This window comes from Coregonus clupeaformis, chromosome 12 (genome assembly GCF_020615455.1).
Source record: "Coregonus clupeaformis isolate EN_2021a chromosome 12, ASM2061545v1, whole genome shotgun sequence".
Taxonomy (NCBI): domain Eukaryota; kingdom Metazoa; phylum Chordata; class Actinopteri; order Salmoniformes; family Salmonidae; genus Coregonus; species Coregonus clupeaformis.
The window spans coordinates 8,133,552-8,148,226 of NC_059203.1; the positions used below are offsets into that span (position 1 = coordinate 8,133,552).

Below are 14,675 nucleotides of genomic sequence, written 5' to 3' on the forward strand. Positions count from 1 at the left end.
TAAAAGCAGAGATAAGTGTTTTCCCTGTCATCAGCAGCAGGACGTGCCACACTCACTCGTCGTGTACTATGGTGGGTCCGTCTCTGGTCATAGCCTCCTCCTTGATGACATTGATGAGCTCAAAGGTGCTGCTGATGGGAGTGTCAGGGTTGGGCCATTTAGGGCACTGAAAGTGACGCACCTCCAACACATAGTCATCCTGGGGAGAGGAACAGAAAGAGAGAAAGGGATAGGTTAGTGTATGTAGGTGTACATACAAAGACACACCCACCCACACACATGGACTGACTCATACACTCATGGAGGTAAAGACAGTCATACACACAGAGGCAGGTCCATTAACACACACACACAAACACACATGGACTGACTCATACACTCATGGAGGTAAAGACAGTCATACACACAGAGGCAGGTCCATTAACACACACACACACAAACACACACACACACACACACGGACTGACTCATACACTAATGGAGGTAAAGACAGTCATACACACAGAGGCAGGTCCATTAACACACACACACACACACACGGACTGACTCATACACTCATGGAGGTAAAGACAGTCATACACACAGAGGCAGGTCCATAAACACACACACACACCACAACGTACCTGTGTGGCCTCCAGGATGAAGTCGTGGATGATGATCTGCTCCTCGTTAGAAAGGCATAGTCTGTCTTTGCTTATAAGCGTGACAGTGAAGGCCTCACAGTTCATGGCCTCCTCTCGACTCGGCCAGTACACAAACTCATCCTCCGCCTAAAGACACACAGCCAAACCAAAAGGGGGATGAGTATGAAATGGAAAAAGGAGGAGTGGGAAGGTGGGGGTGAGACATTTATGTTTAGTAGAATCACTGACAGTTTACGCTGAGCAAAGAATTAGGTCCAAAACGAAACAAAATGTTAAAGGGATGGGAATTTGAGTGCAGAAGTGCCACCACTCAGTGTGTGAAACCACATATATACAGAGAGAGTTAGTTAGATAGACATATGGCTGACTGGAGCGACTGATACAGCTGCTGTCACTTCCAGTCCTCATCTCAATGCTTCTCACCCCCAATCGAGTGACTTCCTGTGTGAACACTGGGCCAAGGCTGGAAAAGACTATGCTTAGGATGCTAAGGCAGCCTTTCAATAGACCAAAGATTAGGCTGATATCTGAACTGTTTTACCTTTAGTGTGTGTGTGTGTGTGTGTGTGTGTGTGTGTGTGTGTGTGTGTGTGTGTGTGTGTGTGTGTGTGCCAGACCCACCAGCCCCTGGTTGTCCGGCAGCATGACAATGATCTGTGCGTTGTGGTCCCAGATCATCCTCCAGAAGTCTTTAGTGGTGTGGGGCAGAGGGTGCTGGGTAATGATGAACTCATTGCTCCTGTAGTAGCCCTGTGGTATCACAACAGAGGTCAAGGGTTCAAGCAAGGGTTGTGTTGTGGTTAAGAGGAAAACAAGCCAGTGTGCCTCAGGTGAAACCTGCCACAGCAGTAGCCTACCACTGCTTAAAACACCGTAGAGCTAGTAGTCTACCTTTAGGATTCACAAAAGTCAACAACAACTCCAAGTCCATTCCTCTCAGTTGATAGCAATGAACATCTATGAGACAAAGGGATCTTATTTCATAATATTTACATTCCTTGTTCAGTTGGTCCAGCCAGGTGTGTGCCTGAGGGACAGTGAATGATTGACAGGGGAGGAACAGGAGGTGGTACTCACCATTATGTAAGACGCGTTAATGTAATCTGTGCCTTTCATACCGGGCAAAGGTGCCAACCCCACCCTCGCTCGCTCCGCTGCCATAGAGACACAGAGAGAACCAATCAGGGCACAGTGATCATAGAGCTAAGCAGCAAACATGTTCTTATTGGTTAACAAAGCAAGTGAGTGATTTCTATGAAAAGCAGCCACAGCATACTCACTTCAAATAACTATAGTACGAGCATGGACCATAAACAACCAGTTATGTGACTAACTACTGTAGATTAATGACTTCCTTTGACCATGAATAGAGACTAGGGTCATCAGAAACAGGACACTGTGGAAAGCAGCAGTCTAGACTGGAGCCAGTGCAATAGGTGAATATCGCTGTCAGGTGGTGCATGGATAATATAGTTATACAAGTATTTGACTTACAGGGCACCACTGAGGAGTTGCGGTTCTTCTCTTTGTTGCACTCCTTCTGAGCACTGAAGCACTCCACAAACCTGGCATTACATTGAGTCACCAACTGCAAACAAGAGAGGAGGTGAGAGGGCAAGAAAGAGGGACAGAGAGATTGATGAAAAGGGGGAGGAAGAAAGAGAGAGAGGTTAGATAACAACGATACAAACAGGATTGGGGTCAATTCCAGTCATTTCAAGAAGTACAGTGCCTTGCAAAACGTATTCATCCCCCTTGGTGTTTTTCCTATTTTGTTGCATTACAACCTATAATTTAAATGGATTTTTATTTGGATTTCATGTCATGGACATACACAAAATAGTCCAAATTGGTGAAGTGAAATGAAAAAAATAACTTAAAGTGGTGCGTGTATATGTATTCACCCCCTTTGCTATGAAGCCCCTGAATAAAATCTGGTGCAACCAAATACTGTCAGAAGTCACATAATTAGTAAAGTTAAATAAAGTCCACCTATGTGCAATCTAAGTGTCACATGATCTGTCACATGATCTCAGTATATATACACCTGTTCTGAAAGGCCCCAGAGTCAAGTACAGATCAGGGTTGGGTTATAAAAAAATATCAGAAACTTTGAACATCACACGGAGCACCATTAAATCCATTATTAAAAAATGGAAAGAATATGGCACCACAACAAACCTGCCAAGAGAGGGCCGCCCACCAAAACTCACGGACCAAGCAAGGAGGGCATTAATCAGAGAGGCAACAAAGAGACCAAAGATAACCCTGAAGGAGCTGCAAAGCTCCACAGCAGAGATTGGAGTATCTGTCCATAGGACCACTTTAAGCCGTACACTCCACAGAGCTGGGCTTTACGGAAGAGTGGCCAGAAAAAAGCCATTGCTTAAAGAACAAAATAAGCAAACACGTTTGGTGTTCGCCAAAAGGCATGTGGGAGACTCCCCAAACATATGGAAGAAGGTACTCTAGTCAGATGAGACTAAAATTGAGCTTTTTGGCCAATAAGGAAAACGCTATGTCTGGCGCAAACCCAACACCTCTCATCACCCCGAGAACACCCTGTGGTCCTCTGTAGCTCAATTGGTAGAGCATGGCGCTTGTAACGCCAGGGTAGTGGGTTCGATCCCCGGGACCACCCATACGTAAAAATGTTTGCGCACATGACTGTAAGTCGCTTTGGATAAAAGCATCTGCTAAATGGCATATTATTATTATTATTATAACACCATCCCCACAGTGAAGCATGGTGGTGGCAGCATCATGCTGTGGGGATGTTTTTCATCAGCAGGGACTGGGAAACTGGTCAGAATTGAAGGAATGATGGATGGCGCTAAATCCAGGGAAATTCTTGAGGGAAACCTGTTTCAGTCTTCCAGAAATTTGAGACTGAGACGGAGGTTCACCTTTCAGCAGGACAATGACCCTAAGCATACTTCTAAAGCAACACTCGAGTGGTTTATGTGGAAACATTTAAATGTCTTGGAATGGCCTGGTCAAAGACCTCAATCCAATTGAGAATCTGTGTTATGACTTAAAGATTGTTGTACACCAGCAGAACCCATCCAACTTGAAGGAGCTGGAGCAGTTTTGCCTTGAAGAATGGGCAAAAATCCCAGTGGCTAGATGTGCCAAGCTTATAGAGTCATACCCCAAGAGACTTGAAGCTGTAATTGCTGCAAAAGGTGGCTCTACAAAGTATTGACTTTGGGGGGGTGAATAGTTATGAACGCTCAAAAGTTTTTTTTGGTCTTATTTGTTGTTTGTTTCACAATAACAAATATTTTGCATCTTCAAAGTGGTAGGCATGTTGTGTAAATCAAATGTTACAACATCCATTTTAATTTCAGGTTGTAAGGCAACAAAATAGGAAAAATGGCAATGGGGGTGAATACTTTCGCAAGCCACTCTACACTGAAATTCCAATTCCAATTTTCTTCAATGCTTTTCAATACAAGTCAATTCTTACTCAGATCAAATTCAGCTGAAGGAAAAAATGTGGGTCATCTTAACGCTCCTGCCAAATGACCAAATTACAAACACTGCTAAATTCTTTGGAGAGCAGAAATTAACATAGGACTTTGGACATTTTTGGGCTCTGAAAAACAAAATAAATATTCTCTCCAAACAATGATTAACTTAAAATCCAGCATTGAGGCTAATTGCATTAAAATCACAATGGCTACCATTGTTTTACAAGAGCACGCTCAATCTTTCCCGACCCTGGGCCAAATCAAATCCCACCGTGGAGGAGAATAATGAAAGCCAATTACGATCTGAGCCTGTCATCAAACCAGGCGACAACCTAGACCCCCCCACCGTGATAGGGGGGTTCACATCGCCTTGGCAACAAGTGTAGTGAGTGGCATTAGTCAAAGGGGACACCCGGGGAAGAGAAGTACTCTCCCCCTAAATGTATTTCCATTCTAATTACATGTACTTCTCCAGTAGTGGGCCCTGAGGGAGATGAATCAAGACTTTGTGATGCTGAGGGACATCTTTAAGGAGACAGACACAACCCTGAGATCTCTGCTCTGGGAAAAGATGGGAACAATGGAGAGCTGAGGGAAGTGAGAGAATAGACGGAGACTGGGGTATAGAGAGAGAGTATAAGAAAACGAGAGGTACGGCGAGAGAGAGAGCGGTATAGGTACAGAGAGAGAGAGCGAGAGAGAGAGAGAGAGCGAGAGAGAGCGAGAGAGCGAGAGAGAGCGAGAGAGAGAGATATGCAGGCAGAAAAAGAAAGATGCAGAGAAAATATGTTTGACAGAGAAGGAAGATAGAGAAAGAGAGAAAGAGATCTAGGATTCAGGAAGACTGTGAATTGAGGTGCTCTGACCTTAAACTGTTTCTCCAGCCGAGTCTTGCCGCCCACCCCAGGCGTAAGGATACTGTTGACATAGCTGTGCAGCTGGCTGGACAACACCTCTGTCTCCTTCCCCATGATGGCCTCAATCAACACATCATGAATGAAGATATACTGCTCCTATAGGCCAAGAAAGACGGAGAGAAGCAACACCAAGTCAGACACGCAGACAGTGGCAATACAGCTCTTTGTAAAGCAGAGAAATTATGACAATGGCTATGGTCCCTTTGTCCCGGACAACAGTGGCTGTGTGATGCATGACTGTCCTGTAATTACAAAGAACGATACGGCCAGATTAAAACACAGCTGCATAAGACAGATAAGAAAGACATCATCATTTGCTTTAACACAGATGCTCAAGTGAATAGAATGGCACATAGTGACATAGTGAGTATAGAAGGGTGTTACACACACACACACACACACACACACACACACACACACACACACACACCGGACCCACCTCTGTTTGTACCAGGTAATTGCGCTGGGTCCGGATGTGTTTGAGGAAGCCCAGGACGTTGACTGTGCTTTTGTCCTTGATCTGCTGCAGCATGCTGTCTATGACGATGTAGGTCCCTGTCCGGCCCACACCCGCACTGCACACACACAGGAACACACACATTTAGACACTCAACAGGGTTTCCCATTGGAATAAAACCCTTCAGGAACATGGACAAAAATGTCAATGACAGCAGCAGACCAATTAATAACTCAGCCGTCTTCAATCCCAGTCAATGTCAACTACAGCAATGTTCTCCTCTAGCTGGTTCTTAATTGATCGATTCATGTCATTGGCTGTCCAGTGTCTAGTCACCTGGTTCTCCAGATCTAAACCAGTTGCTGATGAATGAGGTTCATGGTTATAAACCAGCAGACACAGTGACAGTCAAGGATAGGAGTTGGGTAGAGCTGCTCTAATACATCCAAGACTTCTTGGAAGGTCATAAAGTCCAAACTCCTATAAGACAGACCTGAACAGTCTGAACCTTAACAGGGCTATCTCTACCTCCTAGGTTGGCTTCCCTCTCCTCATGTCAGTATCCTGTGCATAAAGTATAGTGTCAGTTAATGAGAGAAGAGGAAAGGAAGCAGACGGCTTTAATCATAAATAGAGTCCGTGTTCAGCAGGAGAGAAGCCAGTCGCCAGCACTGATAGTGAGAGACAGGGTCCACCCAGGTCACAGGCACTGTAATGAGGACCTTTATGTGTGTGTGTGTGTGCCTGGCAGAGCCGTATAGTTGAGTGTGTAGACACAGTGGGCTCGGCCTGTGAAGGGCCATTATCTAACAGCGCAGGACAGTATGACGTTAGAGACCATTACTCTCATTACAGAGGAGGGAACTTTCACTGGACAATTACAGTACATTTCCCTGCCTGCACACTGCGTTACTGCCTTAAACACACACTTAGCTAACCACGAATGGGATACCAGGCTCTCAGGTAACAAAGGAAGTGGGGTCCCTTGTAACATTACCTAATGACAAGATGGCGTATTGAATAGAAAGTGGTATAAAACACCTCAAGATAAAAACATAATATTCAAAATCAGTAAGTTAGACTAAATATTAGCATTTCATATATTCGCAGTTAATATAATTCAATCTGGAGAGCCGATCCCCAAAAGGAAACGCGACTCATCGACTGATACAGATGATATATGCTTTTCACCACTGGGTATGGTAAGTGTGGAAAGCGACCTGTTGAAGTCGATAAATGACAAATTGGGCATACTAGAATTGGTCAGTAAAGACGTAAATGAGTGACGAAAAAGCTTTGGTAATGGAGAAAGAAACCAAAAAATTAAAAGTGACTAAAATGGTAACGGACGTTAGGGAACTAAAAAAGGAGAACAACCTTCTGAGAGAAGCCTTACTAGACATCCAAACTAGATCGATGAGGGAAAATCTAGTACTTACGGGTATTCAGGAAAAGGAGGGAGAAATAACAGAGAATATTATGAAGGACTTCCTGCATACAGCGCTTTAAATCCCACTCGAGGCTGTCGATAAAATCCAACTCGAACGTGTACAACGTTTCGGAAAAAGAGGACAGAAATATGAGTGCCCAATCGTTGCCAAATTTGCTTTTTTAAAAAAAAGATAAAGCTATGGTGAAAAGCCTAGGAAAAAGACTTGCTGGCACGAAAATAGGCATGAATGATCAGTTCCCGAGGGAGATTGTAGAAAGGCGCAAAGTTCTGTATCAAATCTTCAAGGAAAACAGATTAAAAGGGAAACGTGTTGCACTCGTGGTGGATAAACTATATATTGACAACCAAATGTTCAGAGACACAAAGACTACTCCATGGCTATTCTAAAAGTTGTAATAGAGGAGTCGAATATTGGAGCACCTGATACTAGCAATGATAGGGATTGTAATATGGGATGGACCACGGGAATTATTTGCTAGGATAATAATTGCTTGTCAATGAATTAAATGTAATACAATGGCAATCTGGGTTATATGTTAGAATACTACGCGTGAACTGCCGACATTATTACGCATATTAATTGATAATGATGGAAAATAGGTTATGCATAATTTTTTTTAAATTGTTATATAGATATATATATAGAGGTGAAAGCATTGGAAATGCTTTTGGCGGTTAATCTGCTTCTGTTTTGTGGGTGGCACTGTGTGCTGTTTTCGATGGATGGGTCCTAGCCTCTCGGGGCCTTAGGGATCCGGAGGGACGTGGGTGGGATGCTGATCACTGGGATGACCGCTCAACTTGGGATGGGGAGGGGCTTTAGCGGGGAAATTAGTGGAGAACAATTGATGGGTTACTCCGTAGCGATGCAAATATCACGGTACAGCTATATGGACACTCAATCATTACGGTATTTTTTATTGGTAAATTTACAAACATATATAATGATAAATAGACTTGAAACTTGTATCTCATTATGGTGTATGGTGAAATAAGTATAGCCAGTTATAATTGTAATGGCTTAGCTGATAATAACAAAAGAAGAACAATATTTAAATGGCTCAAAGAGAAGGAATATAATATCTATTGTATACAGGAAACTCATTCAACAATTTGAGATGAAGTAGCGTGGAAAAAAGAATGGGGGGATATACTTCTCCCATGGGCAAAGAAATTCAAAAGGGGTGATGATATTAATTAATAGTAATTTCGATCCGAATGTGCAAATTTTCCAAATAGATACGCAAGGTAGATGGATTATTTTAAATATGTTATTGGACCATAAACAGATATGGCTCATTAACCTTTACGGACGAAATAATGATGATCTACAATTCTTTGCCAATATATATAATAAATTATCAACCCTGCAAGCAATTCAAGACAATATTATTATGGTGGGGGATTATAATACTGTTTTAAATAGCTCAATGGACAGTAAAGGAAATCACACCACAAACAATCACCCACATGCTCTTAAGGAAATTGTGAATGTCATGGATACATTAGAACTAGGAGATATATGGAGGCTTAAATATACTGATCTAGTGAGATATACATGGCGGAGACTCAATCAAGCTAGTCGTCTTGACTTCTTTCTTATCTCATTCTCGTTGGCACCAAAAGTAAAAAAAGTGTTGATAGGGGACAGAATGCGGTCGGACCATCATATAATAGGCATATACATTACTCTTACTGAATTTCCACGTGGGCGAGGATATTGGAAATGTAATCAAAGCCTATTGGATGATAATTTATTTATAATTAGAACAAAGGAATTTATAACTGACTTTTTCCAACATAACATAGGTACAGCGAATCCCCTTATTGTATGGGACACCTTTAAATGTGCCTTTAGAGGCCATGCAATTCAGTACTCATCTCGAAAACAAAAGCAATTTAGGTCAAAAGAGTTTATACTAAGAAAGGAAATAGAAAGTCTAACAGAACAGATAGATGGCAATAAAAACTGTAACATAGAGGCTCAGAATAAATTAGAGGAAAAACAAAAATAAATGGAGAAACTTATTCAAGAAAGATCAAGTGTAATATATTATAAAAAATAAAGCAAACTGGATGGAATATGGGGAAAAATGCACAAAATTATTTTTTAATCTTCAACATAGGAATGCTACCAAAAAGAACTTAATGAAACTGGTTACAATTGACGGAGTCACCCATAATTCACCAAATGATGTTTTGAAGGAAGAAACAAAGTACTTTAAGCATATGTTTTCTTTTCAGTCGCCTCCATCTCCTCTAACTGAAGCTAATTGTAGAGATTTTTTTCTATTGATACTGTCAAATTAACAGCCACACAGAAATACTCATGTGAAGGTGAAATTACAGAGGAGGAACTTCTGGATGCAATTAAAGACTTTAAGTCTGGGAAAACTCCAGGGTTGGATGGCATACCAGTCGAGGTATACCAAACCTTTTTTGATATACTAAGAGGACCGTTATTAGCATGTTTTAACCACTCCTATGTAAATGGTAGATTATCTGACACTCAAGAAGAAGGTCTGATCTCATTATTACTGAAACAGGATACATGTGAAAAATATAAAGATCCAGTCCATTTACAAAATTGGAGGCCCCTTACACTTCAGTGTTGTGATGCAAAAATTAGAGCAAAATTTATAGCACATAGAATTAAAAAGGTATTGTCGGATATTATTCATTCTAATCAGACAGGTTTTTTACATGGAAGATACATTGGAGATAATATAAGGCAAGTATTGGAAACAATAGAACACTATGGAAAATATGGGAAACCAGGCCTGCTATTCATAGCAGACGTTGAAAAGGCATTTGATAAAGTTCGACTGGGGTTTATATATAAATGCCTGGAGCATTTCAATTTTGGAGAATCTCTTATAAAATGGGTCAAAATCATGTATAGTAACCCTAGGTGTAAAATAGTAAATAATGGCTATTTCTCAGAAAGTTTTAAACTGTCAAGAGGAGTGAAACAAGGTTGTCCACTATCGGCATATCTATTTATTGTGGCCATCGAGATGTTAGCTATTAAAATCAGATCCAATAAAAATATCAGAGGATTAGAAATCCAGGGCTTAAAAACAAAGGTGTCATTGTACGCTGATGATTCATGTTTTCTTTTAAATCCACAACTAGAATCCCTCCACAGCCTCATAGAGGATCTAGATACATTTTCTAACCTCTCTGGATTACAACCAAATTATGACAAATGTACTATATTACGTATTGGATCACAAAAAAATACAATTTTTACATTACCATGTAGTTTACCAATAAAATGGTCTGATGGTGATGTGGATATACTCGGAATACATATCCCAAAGGAAATAAATGATCTCACTTCAATACATTTTAATAGAAAGTTAGCAAAAATAGATAAGATCTTACTACCATGGAAAGGAAAATACCTGTCAATTAACTCTTTAGTATTATCCCAGTTTACCTATTTGCTTATGGTCTTGCCTACGCCTAGCAAACAGTTTTTTAAATTATATGAGAAAAAAATATTCAATTTTATTTGGAACGGCAAGCCAGACAAAATTAAAAGGGCATATTTATATAATGAATATGAATTCGAAGGACAAAAATTATTAAATATTAAAGCATTAGACCTATCACTAAAAGCTTCAGTCATACAAAAGTTATACTTAAATCCGAAATGGTTCTCTAGCAAATTAGTAAGATTGTCTCACCCAATGTTCAAGAATGGCCTTTTTCCCTTTATTCAGATTACAACAACTCATTTGCAGTTATTTGAAAAGGAAATCATCTCCCAAATATCACTATTTCTAAAACAAGCCATAGAAAGTTGGTTGCAATTTCAATTTAATCCTCCAGAAACGACAGAACAAATAATGCAACAAATATTGTGGTTCAATTCAAATATACTAATTGACAAAAAACCTTTATTTTTTGACAGAATGTTTAAAAAAGGTATAATCTTCGTAAATGATATTATCGGTAGGACTGGTGGAGTTATGTCGCACATGCAGCTAACAAAAACATATGGAAATGTCTGCTCTACCCAAAATTACAACCAAATAATTGCAGCCTTACCGCAAAAGTGGAAGAGGAAAGTGGAAGGGGGAGAAAGTAAGGAACTTGTCTGTCGGCCTTGCATTAAAGAACATAATTGGTTAAGGAAAACTGTGATAAATAAAAAAGTATATCAGTTTCACTTAAGGAACAAAGGATTGACAGCCGTCCCATATAGATTGCAAAATAGTTGGGAAGAGATTTTTGACGATACCGATCCCATGGCATAGTGTTTATGAACTGACACGCAAAAGCGACACCGGATTCAAAAATTAGAATCTTTCAATTTAAATTATTATATAAAATTCTTGCTACCAATAGAATGTTATTTATATGGGGGATACAATCTTCCCAGCTCTGCAGATTTTGCTGTGAAGAGACAGAATCATTAGATCATTTGTTTTGGTTCTGTCCATTTGTAGCTTGTTTTTGGACACAGGTCCAGGAATGGCTAAAGGATTGCAATATTTACCTGGAGCTAACCTTGCAGATAGCATTACTGGGTGATCTGAAAAGTCATAGTCAATCGATCAATTATATAATATTACTTTTAGCAAAAATGTTTATTTTTAATTCACAATCTGTAGAAGCAATGAGAATAGAAAGGTTCAGAACATTTGTAAAACATCACAGTACGGTTGAAATATATATGGCAAATAGAAATCCTATATGGATGGTGTTAAGAGATAGATGGGATGTATTGAATAGAGTTGAAGGATGGGACTAATAACAAATAACAACAAATAATAACAAAGATAGCTAATAATGATAGCTAATAATAGCTAATAAGGTTGTATGTTGGGAGCTTTTGGGAAAGAGGACAGTTAGAAAGATATGGCATATAGAAGCAAACCGGATGGACATCATGAAAATGATCGGAGAGGTTGAGAGTAGAAGAAGTTCAGGAGCAAAAAAAATAATTATATATATATATATATATATATATATATATATATATAATAGAATTATTGTAAAATTAACTGTGTCCATAAGGTGTAGATAGTAAGTATAGACCGGAAGTAGAGGCCTGGGCATTGTTGTTCACTAATTTATTCCAAGTAGGTAAAGGATGGCGGGGTTGAAAAGTAATAAAGGGGAGTATATATATAAAAAACATGGGGGATTGGAAGTGATGCAGACAATTACATTGATAGAAGATACAATCTATCTGCAATATTAAGCTGATCCACCCCCCCCCCCCAAAAAAAATAAAAAAATAAAAATAAATAAACAACAAAGGTAGGAAGTGCAGAGTAGCTGTAGTGGAAATTATAGCGTATACAGTGCCTTGCAAAAGTATTCATCCACCTTGCCGTTTTCCCTATTTTGTTGCATTACAACCTGTAATTTAAAATAATTTTTATTTACATTTCATGTAATGGACATACACAAAATAGTCCAAATTGGTGAAGTGGAATGAAAAAAATAACTTGTTTAAAAAAATTTGAAATAATAAAAAACGAAAAGTGGTGCGTGCATATGTATTCACCCCCTTTGCTATGAAGCCCCTAAATAAGATCTGGTGCAACCAATTACCTTCAGAAGTCACATAATTAGTTAAATAAAGTCCACCTATGTGCAATCTAAGTGTCACATGATCTGTCACATGATCTCAGTATATATACACCTGTTCTGTAAGGCCCCAGAGTCTGCAACACCACTAAGCAAGGGGCACCACCAAGCAAGCGGCACCATGAAGACCAAGGAGCTCTCCAAACAGGTCAGGGACAAAGTTGTGGAGAAGTACAGATCAGGGTTGGGTTATAAAAAAACATCCCACGGAGCACCATTAAATCCATTATAAAAAAATTGAAAGAATATGGCACCACAACAAACCTGCCAAGAGAGGGCCGCCCACCAAAACTCACAGATCAGACAAGGCGGGCATTAATCAGAGAGGCAACAAAGAGACCAAAGATAACCCTGAAGGAGCTGCAAAGCTCCACAGCAGAGATTGGAGTATCTGTCCATAGGACCACTTTAAGCCGTACACTCCACAGAACTGGGCTTTACGGAAGAGTGGCCAGAAAAAAGCCATTGCTTAAAGAAAAAAATAAGCAAACACATTTGTTGTTTGCCAAAAGGCATGTGGGAGACTCCCCAAACATATGGAAGAAGGTACTCTGGTCAGATGAGACTAAAATTGAGCTTTTTGGCCATCAAGGAAAACGCAATGTGTGGCGCAAACCCAACACCTCTCATTACCCCGAGAACACCATCCCCACAGTGAAGCATGGTGGTGGCAGCATCATGCTGTGGGGATGTTTTTCATCGGCAGGGACTGGGAAACTGGTCAGAAGTGAAGGAATGATGGATGGCGCTAAATACAGGGAAATTCTTGAGGGAAACCTGTTTCAGTCTTCCAGAGATTTGAGACTGGGACGGAGGTTCAACTTCCAGCAGGACAATGACCCTAAACATACTTCTAAAGCAACACTCAAGTGGTTTAAGGGGAAACATTTAAATGTCTTGGAATGGCCTAGTCAAAGCCCAGACCTCAATCCAATTGAGAATCTGTGTTATGACTTAAAGATTGCTGTACACCAGCGGAACCCATCCAATTTGAAGGAGCTGGAGCAGCTTTGACTTGAAGAATGGGCAAAAATCCCAGTGGCTAGATGTGCCAAGCTTATAGAGACATACCCCAAGAGACTTGCAACTGTAATTGCTGCAAAAGGTGGCTCTACAAAGTATTGACTTTGGGGGGGTGAATAGTTATGCATGCTCAAGTTCTGTTTTTTTGTCTTATTTCTTGTTTGTTTCACACCTCAAAAAATATTTAGCATCTTCAAATTGGTAGGCATGTTGTGTAAATCAAATGATACAAACCTCCCAAAATCCATTTTAATTCCAGGTTGTAAGGCAACAAAATATGAAAAATGCCAAGGGGGGTGAATCTTTCGCAAGCCACTGTATTTCAGACTGCAGTGCATATTATAGCATGGCTCTATGCCACGTCACTCACATAACTACACGTGAAGGGATTTTTAATCTCAGCCGTGCCAAATCATACTGATTTATTGGCTGAAACACTTATGTAGCGAGCTTTTGCACCACAACAGATGTTTCCAGAGGTGAAAAGAAATAACAAACTAAATTCCAGTAAATCATTAAACTGTCTTATATTGACACTTACGTTTTTGGGCTCATTATTTCTCATAACCTTTATTTTCCTTTTTGTTCTTCCTCTCTCTCATGCTTGATTAATATTTTAAATAGCAGTTTAAAAAATGTGCACCCTGCTAACTAACACTTAGTAAGTCTTCTCCCATAGGAATTCCTGAGCAGTACAGTGACAGAGACAGTACCTGCAGTGGACCAGCATAGGGCCCATCTCCGGGGTTTGGGAGGCAGAGGACCTTCTGACAAAGGTGAGCACGGGCAGGGTGTACTCAGGGACCCCCATGTCAGGCCACTGGGTGTAGTGGTACTGCACCACCGTCCTCTCACTCTGACGCCCCTTAGGATTCCCCTTCTGTCCCTGGGAGAGAGGGACGGAGGAAGAGGGAGGAGGGCAATAGAGAGAAGACCCATTGATTAGTATGTTTCTACATGATGAGAAGTAGATGAGATATCACGTTAGGGGCATCGCAGTGCTTGAAGCGTCACTACAGATCCGTGTTCGATCCCGGGCGTGTTTCGGGAGTTGCAGCGATGGGACAAGACTGTAACTACCAATTGGATAACACAAAATTG

The 14,675-nt window shown here is 40.5% G+C and overlaps 1 protein-coding gene across 2 annotated transcripts in view; it reads right to left on the reverse strand.

Moving 5' to 3' along the window:
* Window positions 1–14,675, reverse strand: part of LOC121577761 (receptor-type tyrosine-protein phosphatase gamma-like) — a 283,598-nt gene that overhangs the window by 4,434 nt on the left and 264,489 nt on the right. For both annotated transcript variants that reach the window (XM_045223696.1, XM_045223695.1), the window contains 8 exons: window positions 14,288–14,460; window positions 5,474–5,609; window positions 4,984–5,130; window positions 2,139–2,232; window positions 1,722–1,798; window positions 1,266–1,394; window positions 624–770; window positions 57–199 (listed from right to left, as the gene is read on the reverse strand). In XM_045223696.1, the coding sequence (XP_045079631.1) occupies window positions 57–199; window positions 624–770; window positions 1,266–1,394; window positions 1,722–1,798; window positions 2,139–2,232; window positions 4,984–5,130; window positions 5,474–5,609; window positions 14,288–14,460 (1,046 nt within the window). The remainder of the gene's footprint in view (window positions 1–56; window positions 200–623; window positions 771–1,265; window positions 1,395–1,721; window positions 1,799–2,138; window positions 2,233–4,983; window positions 5,131–5,473; window positions 5,610–14,287; window positions 14,461–14,675) is intronic.